Source organism: Pan paniscus, chromosome 2 (assembly GCF_029289425.2).
Source record: "Pan paniscus chromosome 2, NHGRI_mPanPan1-v2.0_pri, whole genome shotgun sequence".
NCBI classification, from domain to species: Eukaryota; Metazoa; Chordata; class Mammalia; order Primates; family Hominidae; genus Pan; species Pan paniscus.
The window spans coordinates 124,528,752-124,541,916 of record NC_085926.1 but is presented as its reverse complement, the minus strand read 5'-3'; the positions used below and the strand labels follow the sequence as shown (position 1 = coordinate 124,541,916).

At 41.9% G+C, this 13,165-nt stretch overlaps 1 protein-coding gene across 2 annotated transcripts in view; it reads left to right on the top strand.

Moving 5' to 3' along the window:
- Positions 1-10,264, top strand: part of TXNRD3 (thioredoxin reductase 3) — a 48,262-nt gene extending 37,998 nt beyond the window's left edge. For both annotated transcript variants that reach the window (XM_055110385.2, XM_014344362.5), the window contains exons 13-16: positions 2,288-2,395; positions 6,620-6,715; positions 9,120-9,254; positions 9,780-10,264. In XM_055110385.2, coding sequence (XP_054966360.1) covers positions 2,288-2,395; positions 6,620-6,715; positions 9,120-9,254; positions 9,780-9,842 — 402 coding nt within the window. In that variant the 3' untranslated portion in view covers positions 9,843-10,264. The remainder of the gene's footprint in view (positions 1-2,287; positions 2,396-6,619; positions 6,716-9,119; positions 9,255-9,779) is intronic.
- The last annotated feature ends 2,901 nt before the right edge of the window (positions 10,265-13,165 follow it).

Below are 13,165 nucleotides of genomic sequence, written 5' to 3'. Positions count from 1 at the left end.
CTTTCTCATCCTGACTGCTCTGGCTAGGACTTCTAGTACTGTGTTGAATAAGACTGGTGCCTTATTCAACACAGTACTTGTCTTGCTCCAGTTCTTAACTCTGACTTTTTTATGAATCCAGGTTACTTTTCTTGTAGAATGTCCCACATTCTGAATTTCTTCAGTTGTTTTTGCATGAGTGTGTTCAGATGAAGAGGTTTGGGCACGGATTCTCCATGAGGAATGCCATGTTCTGCTTTGCTTCATCCCCCAGGTACCTGCCAAGGCCTTGCATGGAGACCTTGTGGGTGGGTGTATTTGGTGCATGAAGCCAGCCACTGGGGAGGGGGCTCTGCTGGCATTAATGGATGGGGGCCAGGAATGCTAAATTTGCAAGGAATTATCTCAACTGCAAATAACATTTTGGGGTGTATGTCGGCAGAGCAGTTGCCTGATGCTGTAAGGAGTTAATCATGGTGACTGTGGGGAGGAGGGATTAGAATATAGAGCAATATGTGTAGAGTATAAAGAAAGAGATGAAAGGCTCAAGACGGAAAGAAGCCTATAAGAAGGGTAGCATGAGTCAAGTCCAGGTGAAGGAGATGGTCTAAGATGTGGAGAAAGTTTTTAGGAGAAAGGGGCAAAGCTGAGCCATTTCCTGTTTATTTTTCTTAGTTGATATGAAACAGGAAACAAAGGCATCTATTAAGCATGAGGCCTCCCATGTAAGCTATGGAATCTAGGGTCAGCTGCCAGTCAATAAATGGATCGGCAACATGTGAGTGCCTCAGAGAAGTCAGAAAATACCCTGGCAGTTCACATAGTTATGTGATTTTGTCAGCCATGTTGGGAAAAGAAAATAAATTCTTGGCTTACCCATGGTTTGCAGGTAGGCAAATATGAAGTGGCATGAGAGTGTAAGAATCTAGGCTGATGGATAACTTACCTGTGTTGTATGCAAATCCTCTCATTGATTTGGGGGATACGTGGTGGTGTTTTGGTTTTCTTTTGGGTAACAAAGAATAGAAGCTCACTCAAACTAGGCAAATTGAGGGAGGTTACTATAAGAATCCTGGGATTAATAGGTAGAATCACAGAGGAACCTAAAAAAGAACTATACTAGGGCTGGGCCTGCCTGCATTTGGAGGTGGGGTCCCAGCTGCTCTGGGGCCCAGCAGCACAGTGGGGGGTTTGTACAGATGTGCTCCTCCTTGGCCTAACTTGGCGACAACTCTGCAGGTCCATTTCTTCCCGTTCCTCTACCACCTGGAAAATTCTCTTTCCTTCTAGTTAATTTTCCTATAAAAGAAAGAATTGGATTGACTCAGCCCACCTTTTTCTGCCATTCCATAGATTTCTGGCCAGCTTATGTGTTGGCTCTTGTGAGATCAGTTGGCTGTCCCCAGTCTAATCACTTGTGGCCATTGGCAGGGATTGGGGAACATACAGTGCTGTGGATGGTGGTGTCTTTTGAAGGGGCTGTGGCTGAGCAGGCACCGTCCACCTTTTCTCTGCCACCTACACACAGCTTTCTCTCCATGCGCATGGTTTCATGGTTCACCCACCAAAGTATTCCAGCTCCTCTCCACACAGCCAGAGAGGCCCTCTCTTCTCCCAAGTTGGGGCCTTTCCTAGGCAGGAGTGCCACCTTGCAATGTCCATTCTTCTCTGACTCAGTCTGATAAAGGCTCTGGAGATGGTTCTTTCTTAACCCCTGGACTATAGAGATGACCTATGGTCATCCTTGTCCCTGCGGTGTATTAGCACCCCCCTCCAGACACACTCACACATGTACCATCCCCCTTTGATGGTCAAGAACACTTAGTCCAGCACCGTTGAGCTGCATATTTGCCTCACCTCTCAGTAGCATAAGGAATATGAAATGGCCAAGAGGTGGTCTCAGCTTCCACTGAAGTAGCATAATTCAAGGTTGCCTGGAAGAAGTGCTCCAGGAGCAGAGCCCAGAATCATGGGCATGGAAAGAAAACATTTTGGAGAGTGTCTTTAGGGGCAGATGGATGGCACCACCTCCACCTCTTACTTCTGGTTCTTAGACCTCCGAGTCTGTGCTCCAGGAGAGCCGGTCCCATTTGTTGGTGGCTAGCCAGTGTGTGGTCTCTTCCCCTGAGTCAGGGGCCCATCCCAGATCTCTGTTAAGATACCTTAGAGTTTTCCTGAAGCTGTTGATGTTTTAAGAATTGGTTACACTGAACTGGACTGATTTATTTTCTTTATATAAATATATGCAATATAGATTTTTGCTATAAAGTTTCACAAAATAAGACAATGTAATTTGTTTGTCTTTCAGTGTGATTATATTAATGTTCCGACTACAGTGTTTACTCCTCTGGAGTATGGTTGCTGTGGATTATCTGAAGAGAAAGCTATTGAAGTATATAAAAAAGAGAATCTAGAAGTAAGATTGTGTTTTATTACTTCCTTAAAAAATTCTCTTTTAATCAACAATTTATCTTTGTGGTCACTTTTTATTTCATCATTTTGCAAGTTACTATGATGGTTATATTGTAGGAAATCATATTCCTATTTTAGGAAAATTAGGAATTAATTTAAATCCTGTCTGTCTAGCAAAGAAGAGGAATATGGTTGGGAAAGAGGGAAGTGTAATCTATAAGTCAGGACACTTGAATTACAAGTAACAAAAATCTATTTGAGCAAACTTGTACAAGGAAGCTCAAAGTTATTTTAAGATCTTTTGGGAATGCAGGGGTAGGAATGGCTACGGGTGGTAAGGTGGGAAGTTCCAGGGTTGTCTGCCTGTGGGCTCTTCAGATTTCCAAAAGGACGCCCTCTACACACCTTTATTGCTACCTCTTGTTTACCCCCCAACCCTGTCCAATTATAACCTTCAAAATATTTTCTTACATCATTTCTTGCTGGGAAGTTTGATTGGCTTTTTTCTGCCTACTCTCCCAACTAGGAGGGAGAGGGAGGATAAAAAGAATTGGAGGGTTATTAATACTTGATATTTCAAGTAAAAGAGAATTGAAATCACAGTGCTTTCCCTTGATTGTATGATTTAATTTATTATTGAGAATGTATTTAAATCACAGCACTGATATTCCCTAGTTAAATGGCCTAAGGATTTAAGAAACTCCTATTTAAATTTCTGGTGCTGGGGAAATGTGTGATTAAAACTTTATAATGTTATTTTAGAAGGTTATTTTTGAAATTTACATTTTAGAGAACATTATTTTATCAGCATTTATAATTAACTGTTTATATAATAATAAGCTATCCTTTTTGCATTGGTTGGTCTTTACGTGGGTCTTGGAAAATTGATGATAGTAATTATGGATTTAACATTTAGTTTTAAAACTTTCTGAAATTAATGAAAAATTAAGGTAGGAAGATGTCAGGCACATGACAGGAAGGATGTACAAGCCTGTATCCCAGACAAAATAGTATCTTTATAGGAAACAAGTTCCTCAAGTTTTGGGGATTACTTTAAGGTCTTTCCACCAAGGTTTGCTGCAGATCAACTCACCTGTTTTATTTATTTATTTATTGCATTTTGACAGGACTGAAAATGTGATCTGTTAGTATTTTTTTAAAGTTCCTATTATAGAGAAACACAAACACATTGTAGAGCTGTACAAAATAATTTCTTTCTTTATATCCTTATTCTATAAGCTTTTTTCTATTAATTTTTTTACTTCTTGTTTATAAAAAAATGAAGACACAAACACACACATTAGCCTAGGCCTACGCAGGGTCAAAAACATCAATATCACCATCTTTTCCCACCACATCCTGTCCCAGGGGTAGTAACACACATGGAGCTGTCACCTCCTATGATGACAATGCCTTCTTCTGGATACCTCCTGAAGGACCTGCCTGAGGCAGTTTTACAGTTAATTTATAAGTTGAAGGAGTACATTCTAAAATAATAGTAGAATGTATGGTATAATAAATACATACATCAGTATCACAGTCATATCACATTTATTATCTTTATCAAGTATTATGTACTGTACATGATTATATATGTTAGACTGTTGGAGACTGGCAGTGCAGTGTCAGCATCACCAGCATCACCACAAACAGTGAGTAATGTGTTACACTATGATGTTACAATGGCTATAACGTCACTAGGTGGCAGGAATTTTTCAGCTCCATTTTAATGTTATGGGACCACAGTCATATATGCTATCCATCATAGACCAGCATTGTTTTGCAACACATGCAGTGCATGATTGGGGATGGGAGGAAGTGTGAGTGTATTTAGGTCTGTGATCCATTTTGAGTTAATGTTTGTCAATGTTGTGAGCTAAGGGTGCAGCTTCATCCTTTGCTTGTTGCTTTCAAGTTGTCTTTGAATAGCTTTTACATAGTAAAGGAAACACTGGTAACTGTTGTAGCTAAGAGTGTAACTGTATTGGGAAGATGGGGATGGAGGAGGGCAAGAAGGAGCTAGAGTGAGTGCTAGGGGACAGGGAAGAGAGCTCATCTTGCTCTTGCATAGAGCCAAATCAATAAATAAAGCCTAAAATAAGAAAGTCAGGCAGTAACAATATAAGCATGTTATTTAGAAACATAGAGGTAAATACCCAAATGATTAAATAAAAGAGGTGAAGGTGGTGGCCTCTGGGTTCATTGAAATGGGTGGGGTCAGAGATCACTGTTTTCCACAGCAGAGCTTTAAAAATTATGTCTGTAATTGTGCATAAGTTGATAAAAAACTTCAAGAGTAATTTAATGAGGGGAGCCCTAATTAAATATGAAATGTTATCACATGGCTGCAGTGCTTACAGCTGTGCAGCAGTGGCACACAGATGGACAGCAAGATCAGTAGAACAGAATGTGAAACCCAGAAATGGATTCAAATGCTCGTAAGAATTAGTATGTGATAAGGTCATATTTTAAATCCATGGCAAAACACAGGCCATCCATTAAAGGGTGCTGGAATAAGTGGGTAGCTATTAAGGAAAAATGTAAAGTTGGAAGTTGAATCCACACTTCACATCCACTTTGAACCAGAAGGGTAAGAAATTTAAATATAGTAAAATCTTCAAAGTGCTAGAAGGAAAAACCACGTTTGACAAAACCAGTGAAAGAATGAAAGGAAATGGGGGTAAGTGTGAGTGTTTACCTCCTTCCTTCATAGCAGAAGTGATAGAACACATCAGAAATAGTAGCTTGCTGTTTTAAAAATCGTGTTTAAAACCTGGTAAGAGAACCCGGGAGGCAGAGCTTGCGGTGAGCCGAGTTTGTGCCACTGCACTCCAGCCTGGAGTGAGACTCTGTCTCAAAAACAAACAAACAAACAAACAAACAAACAAACCTGGTAAGAGTTTGTACCATCTCTTTTTAACCTTAGAGGTGTATTTTTAGGAAAGTGTATCCTAAGATAAAGAAATATTTCTATTTCTAGTAGCTGCAGAGATTAAAATATTTGTGTTAAAATAGGTAGAAGTGGTGGGGGCTGGTGGCTCACACCTGTAATCCCAGCATTTTGGGAGGCTGAGGCAGGTGGGTCACTTGAGCTTAGGAGTTCGAGACAAGCTGGGGCAACATGGCGACACCCCATCTCTACAGAAAATACAAAAATTAGCCAGGTGTGGAGATGCGCACCTGTAGTCCCAGCTACTTGGGGACTGAGGCAGGAGGATCGCTCGAACCTGGGCAGTCAAGGCTGCAGTGAGCTGAGATCTCACCACTGCACTCTAGCTTGGGTGACAAAGTGAGACCCTGTCTCAAAACAAACAAACAAACAAATAAACAAAAAAATGGGTAGAAGAGTTTATTTCTCTTCTGTTAAAAACAAGTTAAATCAATTTTGTTTTTGGCTACAAGTAACTGTATATTGTGATACCTCCTTAATAAAAATTTTGTTTTAACTCTACATGCACCAGCAATTAATGCTTTTCCCTAACATTTAAAATGGTTATTTCTGGGTGGTATTTTTAAATTTAAATCCATCCATCGTGGATTATTGTTCATACTACATTTCCAATTCTGTCACTCAGCATTAACTGCCTGTTTGTGTATGGAGTGATTCAGAGGTGCAACACTGGGAGACCACAGCAACCCCAAGCTGGAGAGAGGGCACATGGCATTTTATTCTGGTTCTTAGAAGACTGAGCCAGATTGAAGAGGCATAGAGGTACACTCAAGGCATTGGCATAAGGGTCTGGGGACAGAAATGTGAGAGACATGATCCCTGCTCTCCCATGGCTGGGTTCTGGAGCTCTAAATGGCTGGAGTGGTTTTATTTCTTCTCCGCCTCCTCAAGTTTGCTGGAACGTGAGCCTTGTTATCAGGGTCAGCTTTGACGTCAGGATCTCAGTCTTCAACTCTGCAGCCCACACGAGAGCCTGTGCCTAGTGCTCTGCCTTGGGTTGCTGGTACTCTATACATGTTTGAAAACTGAATTTTGTTTGTGGATTTTTGCTTGGACTAACAGCCAAACAAGCAAAACAACAGTCAGCACACATATGCAGCTAGCATTTCAGGAGCCTTGACCCTGGGGCTCCCAACAGATACATGAAGTTGGGGTCACTGAACTTTGAATTTCCGAAAGCTGCTATGGAGATTATTGCCTTTATAGAATTAAAGAGCCTATCAAGGAATGGTTTCCATATACATTAATTCTGCCCTTTTTCTCTCTTTTATCTTCCAGATATATCATACTTTGTTCTGGCCTCTTGAATGGACAGTAGCTGGCAGAGAGAACAACACTTGTTATGCAAAGATAATCTGCAATAAATTCGACCGTGTATGTAATACCACTAGAAGCCAAAATGCTGTGATTTTTAAATGTAGCTTTTATTTTTAGTATTTGGATTTCTATAATTTTTTTTTTTGGAGACGGGATCTTGCCATGTTGCCCAGGCTGGTCTCCAACTCCTGGCCTCAAGTGATCCTCCTGCTTCAGCTTCCTGAGCAGCTGGGACTGCTGCACTTTTATAGTCTTTCTAAGGTAGCTTTCAGGACAATGCAGAGCACCTCCACGTTGTCATTTAGTTAACATGTCACAGAGGCTGAGCAGTGACAGTTTGTGATTGAGCCCTACCAGTGTCCTCTCAAAATACATCACTGAAAGCTGCCTTTTCCCAGGGCCATCTTGATAGCTTGATAGTTTAAACTTGATAGTTTAGAACTAGAAGATCTGTGAAAATTTTGGTCATCAAATAATAAGTTGTATGTATGCATTTTATAAACAGACTGAATGTGTGTCAAAAGTCTTTAGATGGAGATGTTCACACAAAGTGAAACTTGACTTACTGAGCTAATTCCTGATGCTTTCACTAAAGCAGCAGCCCATTATTGGAGGCTTTCCTCCTCCCAGTTACGAGGGGTGAGCATGAAAATGGTTAATAGCCTTCCTCAGTAGCGTAGTTTAAAGCACAGTTTGTTTATAATTTGCTTTATAAAGAATTCTGAATGTAGAAAGCAGTGTTAAGACTTGGTTCTTCTCTTGAAGAGTTTATCATCTGAGGAGAGGAAACATACAAATAGATAAATATGAACTGCAACAAGTGACATCTACATAAAAGTTTACTGAACAGCAGTCATTATCTTGTTTAACTCTCACATCTCTGTATTTATCTTATTCTCAGTATAACAGAAAACAGGGTGTCGCAGGCTAGTAGCCCATTAGCATGTGCTCTTTTGCCTGAATGGTGAAGACATCCAGAGCTCTAGGGCTTTAGTCTGTTGGTAGTTGCATATGGCTACAGGGCAGTGACAGGGATGGCGGTCATAATGGCCCTGAAATGCTCCAGGTTGGGCAGGTTCAGAGCTGTGCTCCTGAGGATGGGTGCTCATATGCTGGGCTATATCCTGATTCTTTGGGACAGAGTTATCTGAGGTCAATTTTTGGCAGTTGTGGGCGGCCTTTCCAAAGGGAGCAGGGAGAGACTGTACACATTGTTACCCTCTGAAAGTGAGAGGGTTGGGGTTTGATGGGAGAGCCGCTGCTGAAGGTGGGACTTGCAGCTGTCATGCCAGTTCTGACCTCCTCATGAGGGTGTGGGCTGCACCTCTGTGGCTGTCAGCCCCGTTTCCCATCTCTGAGCCCCTCTGCTATGTCCCACGCCACCCTTCTGGCTCCCGCCCAGGTCCCTAGGCCACACTCTTGTCCTTGCTCTTTAACTATGGGGAGCATGCCCCTTCCCTTTACCCTGGCCACATGCCTATTTCTTGAGCAGAACCCTCGAACTTACGAAATGGAAATACTTGAGTCCAGCTCTAGGGTCAAAATTGTAAATGAGACTTCCCTCACTCAGGACCTTCATTTACACCCCTTTTCTGCTTGCTGAGCAACCCACCACCTCAGTTTCCAATGCAGTAGTCTTCTGTGGGCCCTGGGAACTCACTCTGAAGTCCCAGCCCTGGCAGCTTCTGCCTGCCTCCCCTCTGGAGTGCCCGTCAGCAGATGTGGATGCGTGTGACTGTTCTGAGCTGTTGCTTTTTCCAGAAGCTCAGTGGGCAAGGGTTTCTCCTGGCCCTGGCCTCCGTTGCCCTTTTATAGTCTTTCTCTTCATCTCTTGTACGCTTTTACTGTTGAAGATCACAGTGAAGGATAATCTGATGAAGGAACATTGACAAATGGACAGCCTAGAATGCACCGTTACCGTGGAAAACGACTGCACATCTTGCTTCCCATCTTGGTGGGTCAGCTCATTGCCTGCACCCCATACCTCTCAGCACACAGCCCTGGGTGACAGCCCTGCACCAGCCTCTCCTTTGTCTCCACTTGATGTTGGGAGCAGGGCATCTTGCTTCCTGGGCCAGCAGCCTCTTATTTCCAGTAAAACCTGCTGCCCTAGAGTTATTCCAATGTTGGACTTTAATTCAGATTTGTTATGTTGTTGTTGAGCATTGTCTCAGCATAATTTGGAAATTTACATCATACTAATGAACTCCTTCATGCAGTGGGTAAATTGCTTGTTCTAGTAAATTTGAGTGCAAATTAACTCTGGATGTGCATTTACTGGCTCATTTAACAGATTCTTACAGTGGCTTAGTTTCATGGTAATGTTCTCTGCTCACTTTGACATTGAAGTTCTTTTTCTGTAGTAGATACTGTATATTTTAACTGTGAATTTGCAGTGAATGGATCCGTATTCAGACCATTAACCTACTGGGATTCTCTTTGTTTTGTTTCTGTATTAAAGGATCGGGTGATAGGATTTCATATTCTTGGACCAAACGCCGGTGAGGTTACCCAAGGATTTGCAGCTGCAATGAAATGTGGGCTCACAAAACAGCTACTTGATGACACCATTGGAATTCACCCCACATGTGGGGAGGTAGGAAACAGGAGGTTTTAAAAATTGGCTTCAGTTGATGTAGTTTGAAAAACTATTATAAAGCACTTGTCAGAAAGATGTCATATTAGTAACTGATTTGTATATTTTTAAATTTATTTTATTTCATTTTATTTTTTTCAGACAGGGTCTCACTCTGTCATCGAAGCTGGAGTGCAGTAGCATGATCTTGACTCACTGCAACCTCCACCTCCCAGGTTCAAGTGATTCTCCCGCCTCAGCCTCCTGAGTAGCTGGGACTACAGGTGTGCACCACCATGCCTGGCTAATTTTTGTATTTTTAGTAGAGATGGGGTTTCACCATGTTGGCCAGGCTGGTCTCGAACTTCTGACCTCAAGTGATCCACCTGCCTCAGCCTCCCAAAGTACTGGGATTACAGGCATGAGCCACCATGCCTGGCCAGATTTGTATATTTTAAAGAATAGCATAAATATAATATTCAGAATGTGTTTTTTTAAAACAATACTAACATCTAAATATGTATTTGTTTTCTTTCTCTTGAACAGGTGTTCACGACTTTGGAAATCACAAAGTCGTCGGGACTAGACATCACTCAGAAAGGCTGCTGAGGCTAGGCCTGCTGCTGTTTAGTTCTCCTTGTCATATTCTCATTTCTCTCAAAGATAAGAATGCTCTCGGATAGAATGAGCCTGTGCTCATGACAGCTGCTCTGTTACTCAGGGACCAGTGCAGGGCTGTCTTACGACACTTAGATGAGAAAGTAGACAAGGAAAGAGGACAGCAGTGGGCATCTGCCTTGTGGTCTTGCTGACAGCGAGAAGCAGTGGGACTGCTTCCTTGACGCCTTAGCTTGGAGCCCCGTTATGAGGTGAGCCAAGGCTGACTCTCGCAAGCCAGGACTGAGCTTCCCTTGGAAAGACCTTTGAGTGGCACCATTCACCTAAGTTAGCTTTTCTGGTCGCTATTGTTTTTATCCCCTTTGCTTTGTTGTTTCTGTGAAAATATATTTTCAGTTAAGAAATGCTATAAAGTAGTGGTTTTCTAGTGCGTGGGCCTAGAATTCACACATGCTCACTGGTGAACAGTGTCTGTGGGCTGCTGTGGGCTGCATTTGGATAGCTGTCTGCATTAGCAGGAAGCTGTACACACTGTGTAGGGTTAGTCAGCTCTTTTCTTTTTTGAGGCACATTTAACCTACTGTCAAAATGCTGACTCATGCTTCACCCTCACACTCACTACTTGGTGGTGATAACCTTGAAGCTATTCTCCCCTAATTAATATCTCGAGACTGAGCAAAATATCTCATGTAAGATAAAAGTACTTGAATTGCTTTTTCATGTTCATCTTAATAGTATTATTTCCAAAAGTTTTTAATACTGTATTATGTGAAATCTAACTAATTTATCTGTGAAATAATTCCATCACAGTCTGTTTAATGATGATAAAGTTCCATAAATGAATACAGGTAATATTAAGTGGTTACATGGGAATTTACAAACATGTCAGCATTTCAGAGGTCCTTCAAGACAGAGGCCCATCCAAGGTCCTTTTGGAAAACCTCTGTGTTCTTGAGTATGCCACACAGTAGTCAATGCAAGGCTCTTTTAGGCCACTTGCTCTCATGAGCCACACTAGCTGTTTAGCTTAAGATTGGATAGGCTGGGGTCACAATTTCTAGCCATTTGTCTTAAAAGACAAATGTTAAGCTAACAGTTAGGAACACTGTTTGTAGACAGGCATTTTGTTACCCTCTTTGGAGGCAGGGAATGGAGCAGTGGGGGAGTGGGGCTGGGAACCCAAAGAAAACTGACATAGGACCTAGTTATGGAGTGGCTTTTTTATTTGGGAGAAAAAAATGTGTCTAAAAGGTGTAAAGTATGGTGCGGTAATTGCTATCCATGTGGCAGAAACAGTGCAGTGGGAAGCCGAGGGAGATGTTATTAATTTCTATTGGCTGTGGGGCAGGGGTAGGGTAATTGAACAGAGTTTAATAAAAGTAGCCGTATTTGAGCTGAATTGCAGGAGATAAAAGGATTAGATTAGAAGCAATATGGAGAGGGTGTGATTAATGCTTTCAACAGACTTGATTTAAATACTTGATAAAATATATTTTTAATAATTTTGTTACTGTATTGCTGAGTGCCACACACACACAGAGCCAGCAGAATCCCAAATGAAGCAAAACCAAGAACCCTGGAAGCCTTCAACTCCTGCTTTGCACTGAGCGTGGGGCAAAAAAAAACCGAAATCCCAGGCTTGCATGGGTGGAATTTCTAATAGGAAACCTTTGTGTAAAGCTGGAAGCCCAATGGGCTGTACTCCAGTGCAAAGTTGAGTGGGAAGCAGACTGCCTCATAGAGAGAGGCAGCAGAGAGCCTGTGTTCTCACTGATGTGGGTGGAAAGAAGCAATCCATCTTAAGCATTTGTAACCACTGTCCAGGTTACAGACCATTGGAACGGCTAATTATCTTTCTTTTGCAAGGAGGGGAGGATGCTTACATATAAACCTATCTGTGTTGGCTTCCTTTCACCTTTTTATTTTCCTCTCTGTCTCTTCTCCCTCTTTTTTCCTCTCCTGGGGTAAATATGGTACCTATATATTGATGAGAGACTAATTTTACCTGGAGGATAAAACTAGTATGCATCAAATAACATACAGATGTATATAGATCTGCAAGAAATAATTGATACTGTCTGTTATAGTGGAGATTTTAACATACTTCAGTAATTTATTAGGTCAGACACACACAAAAATCAGTAAAGACTTATTTTTGAGTAGCAGAATTAACAAGCTCAACTCAAAGATTGTACCCAATATGAAACCATACTCATTTCAAGCATGCATGGAATATTTATGGAGTTTGCCTTGTGCTAGGCCATAAAGGCTAGGCTTAAGAAATTTCAAAAGGCTAGTGTCGTATAGGCATTGGCAAGAGGATTTCAGCTGTGGGACTAACTAGAAACCCAAAGACCTTAAACTCCATATAGCATGATGGAAAGTAGAGGGAGGAGTTGGTGTGAGGGAAGTGAGGGGTTAGTGGGAGAACAAGCTGGAGAGTTGGTAGAACCAGGAGCTGCTTCACAGGAAGCAGAGAGCTATAGAAAGTTCCTAGGCTTTGAAGAATGATAAACTTGGGAATGCCTGGTCTCATGACTTACTAGATGTGTGATAGAATAAATTGCTTAAATCTTCTTATTCTTCATTTATTAAGTATGGACAGTATTACCTGTCTCACAGACTTAAAGAATTGAACAACATTTATTAAGTTGTTAATATAGCACTTTGGATGGAAAATCTTGGCTTCTGTGATGATAAGTAGGGTCCCATTAAGGAAAGCTCTTGTGGACACTCAACAGTACAACCAGTAGGCAGGCAGACAGGAAGAAGGGGGACAAATTGCTGCTCTTGCAGACTCTCACTGTGGAAGGGAGCCTCCAGGTTGGCCGCCAAATTGGATCTCCACCAATGGGAAATCACACCTTTGTATAATCCCCGCCTGTTAGACCAGGGCTGGTCTGTGTGGCCAGTAGCATATGGCAGGAGTGATGGTATGTCCCTGCCACGATTAGGTCATGAAGAGATTGTAACTTAAGTTTTGGTCACCCTCATGCACTCTCTCAGGTCACTTGTTTTGCAAGAAGGCAGCTATCATGTTTTGATGACGCTCAGGAATCCTATGGAGAGGCCCATATGGTGAAGAACTGAAGTCTCCAACCAACAGTCAGCAAGAAACTGAGGTCTGCCAATGTCTGTGTGAACGAGCTTGGAAATGAATGCTACTCCAGTCAAGCCATCCCTGGGCCAGCAGCTTGATAGTAACCTCTTGAGAGACTTTGAACCAGAACCATTCAGTTGGTTACTCCAAATTCCTGATCCTTAGAAACTGTGAGAGAATAAATATTTGCAATTTAAACTGCTAATTTTCAGAG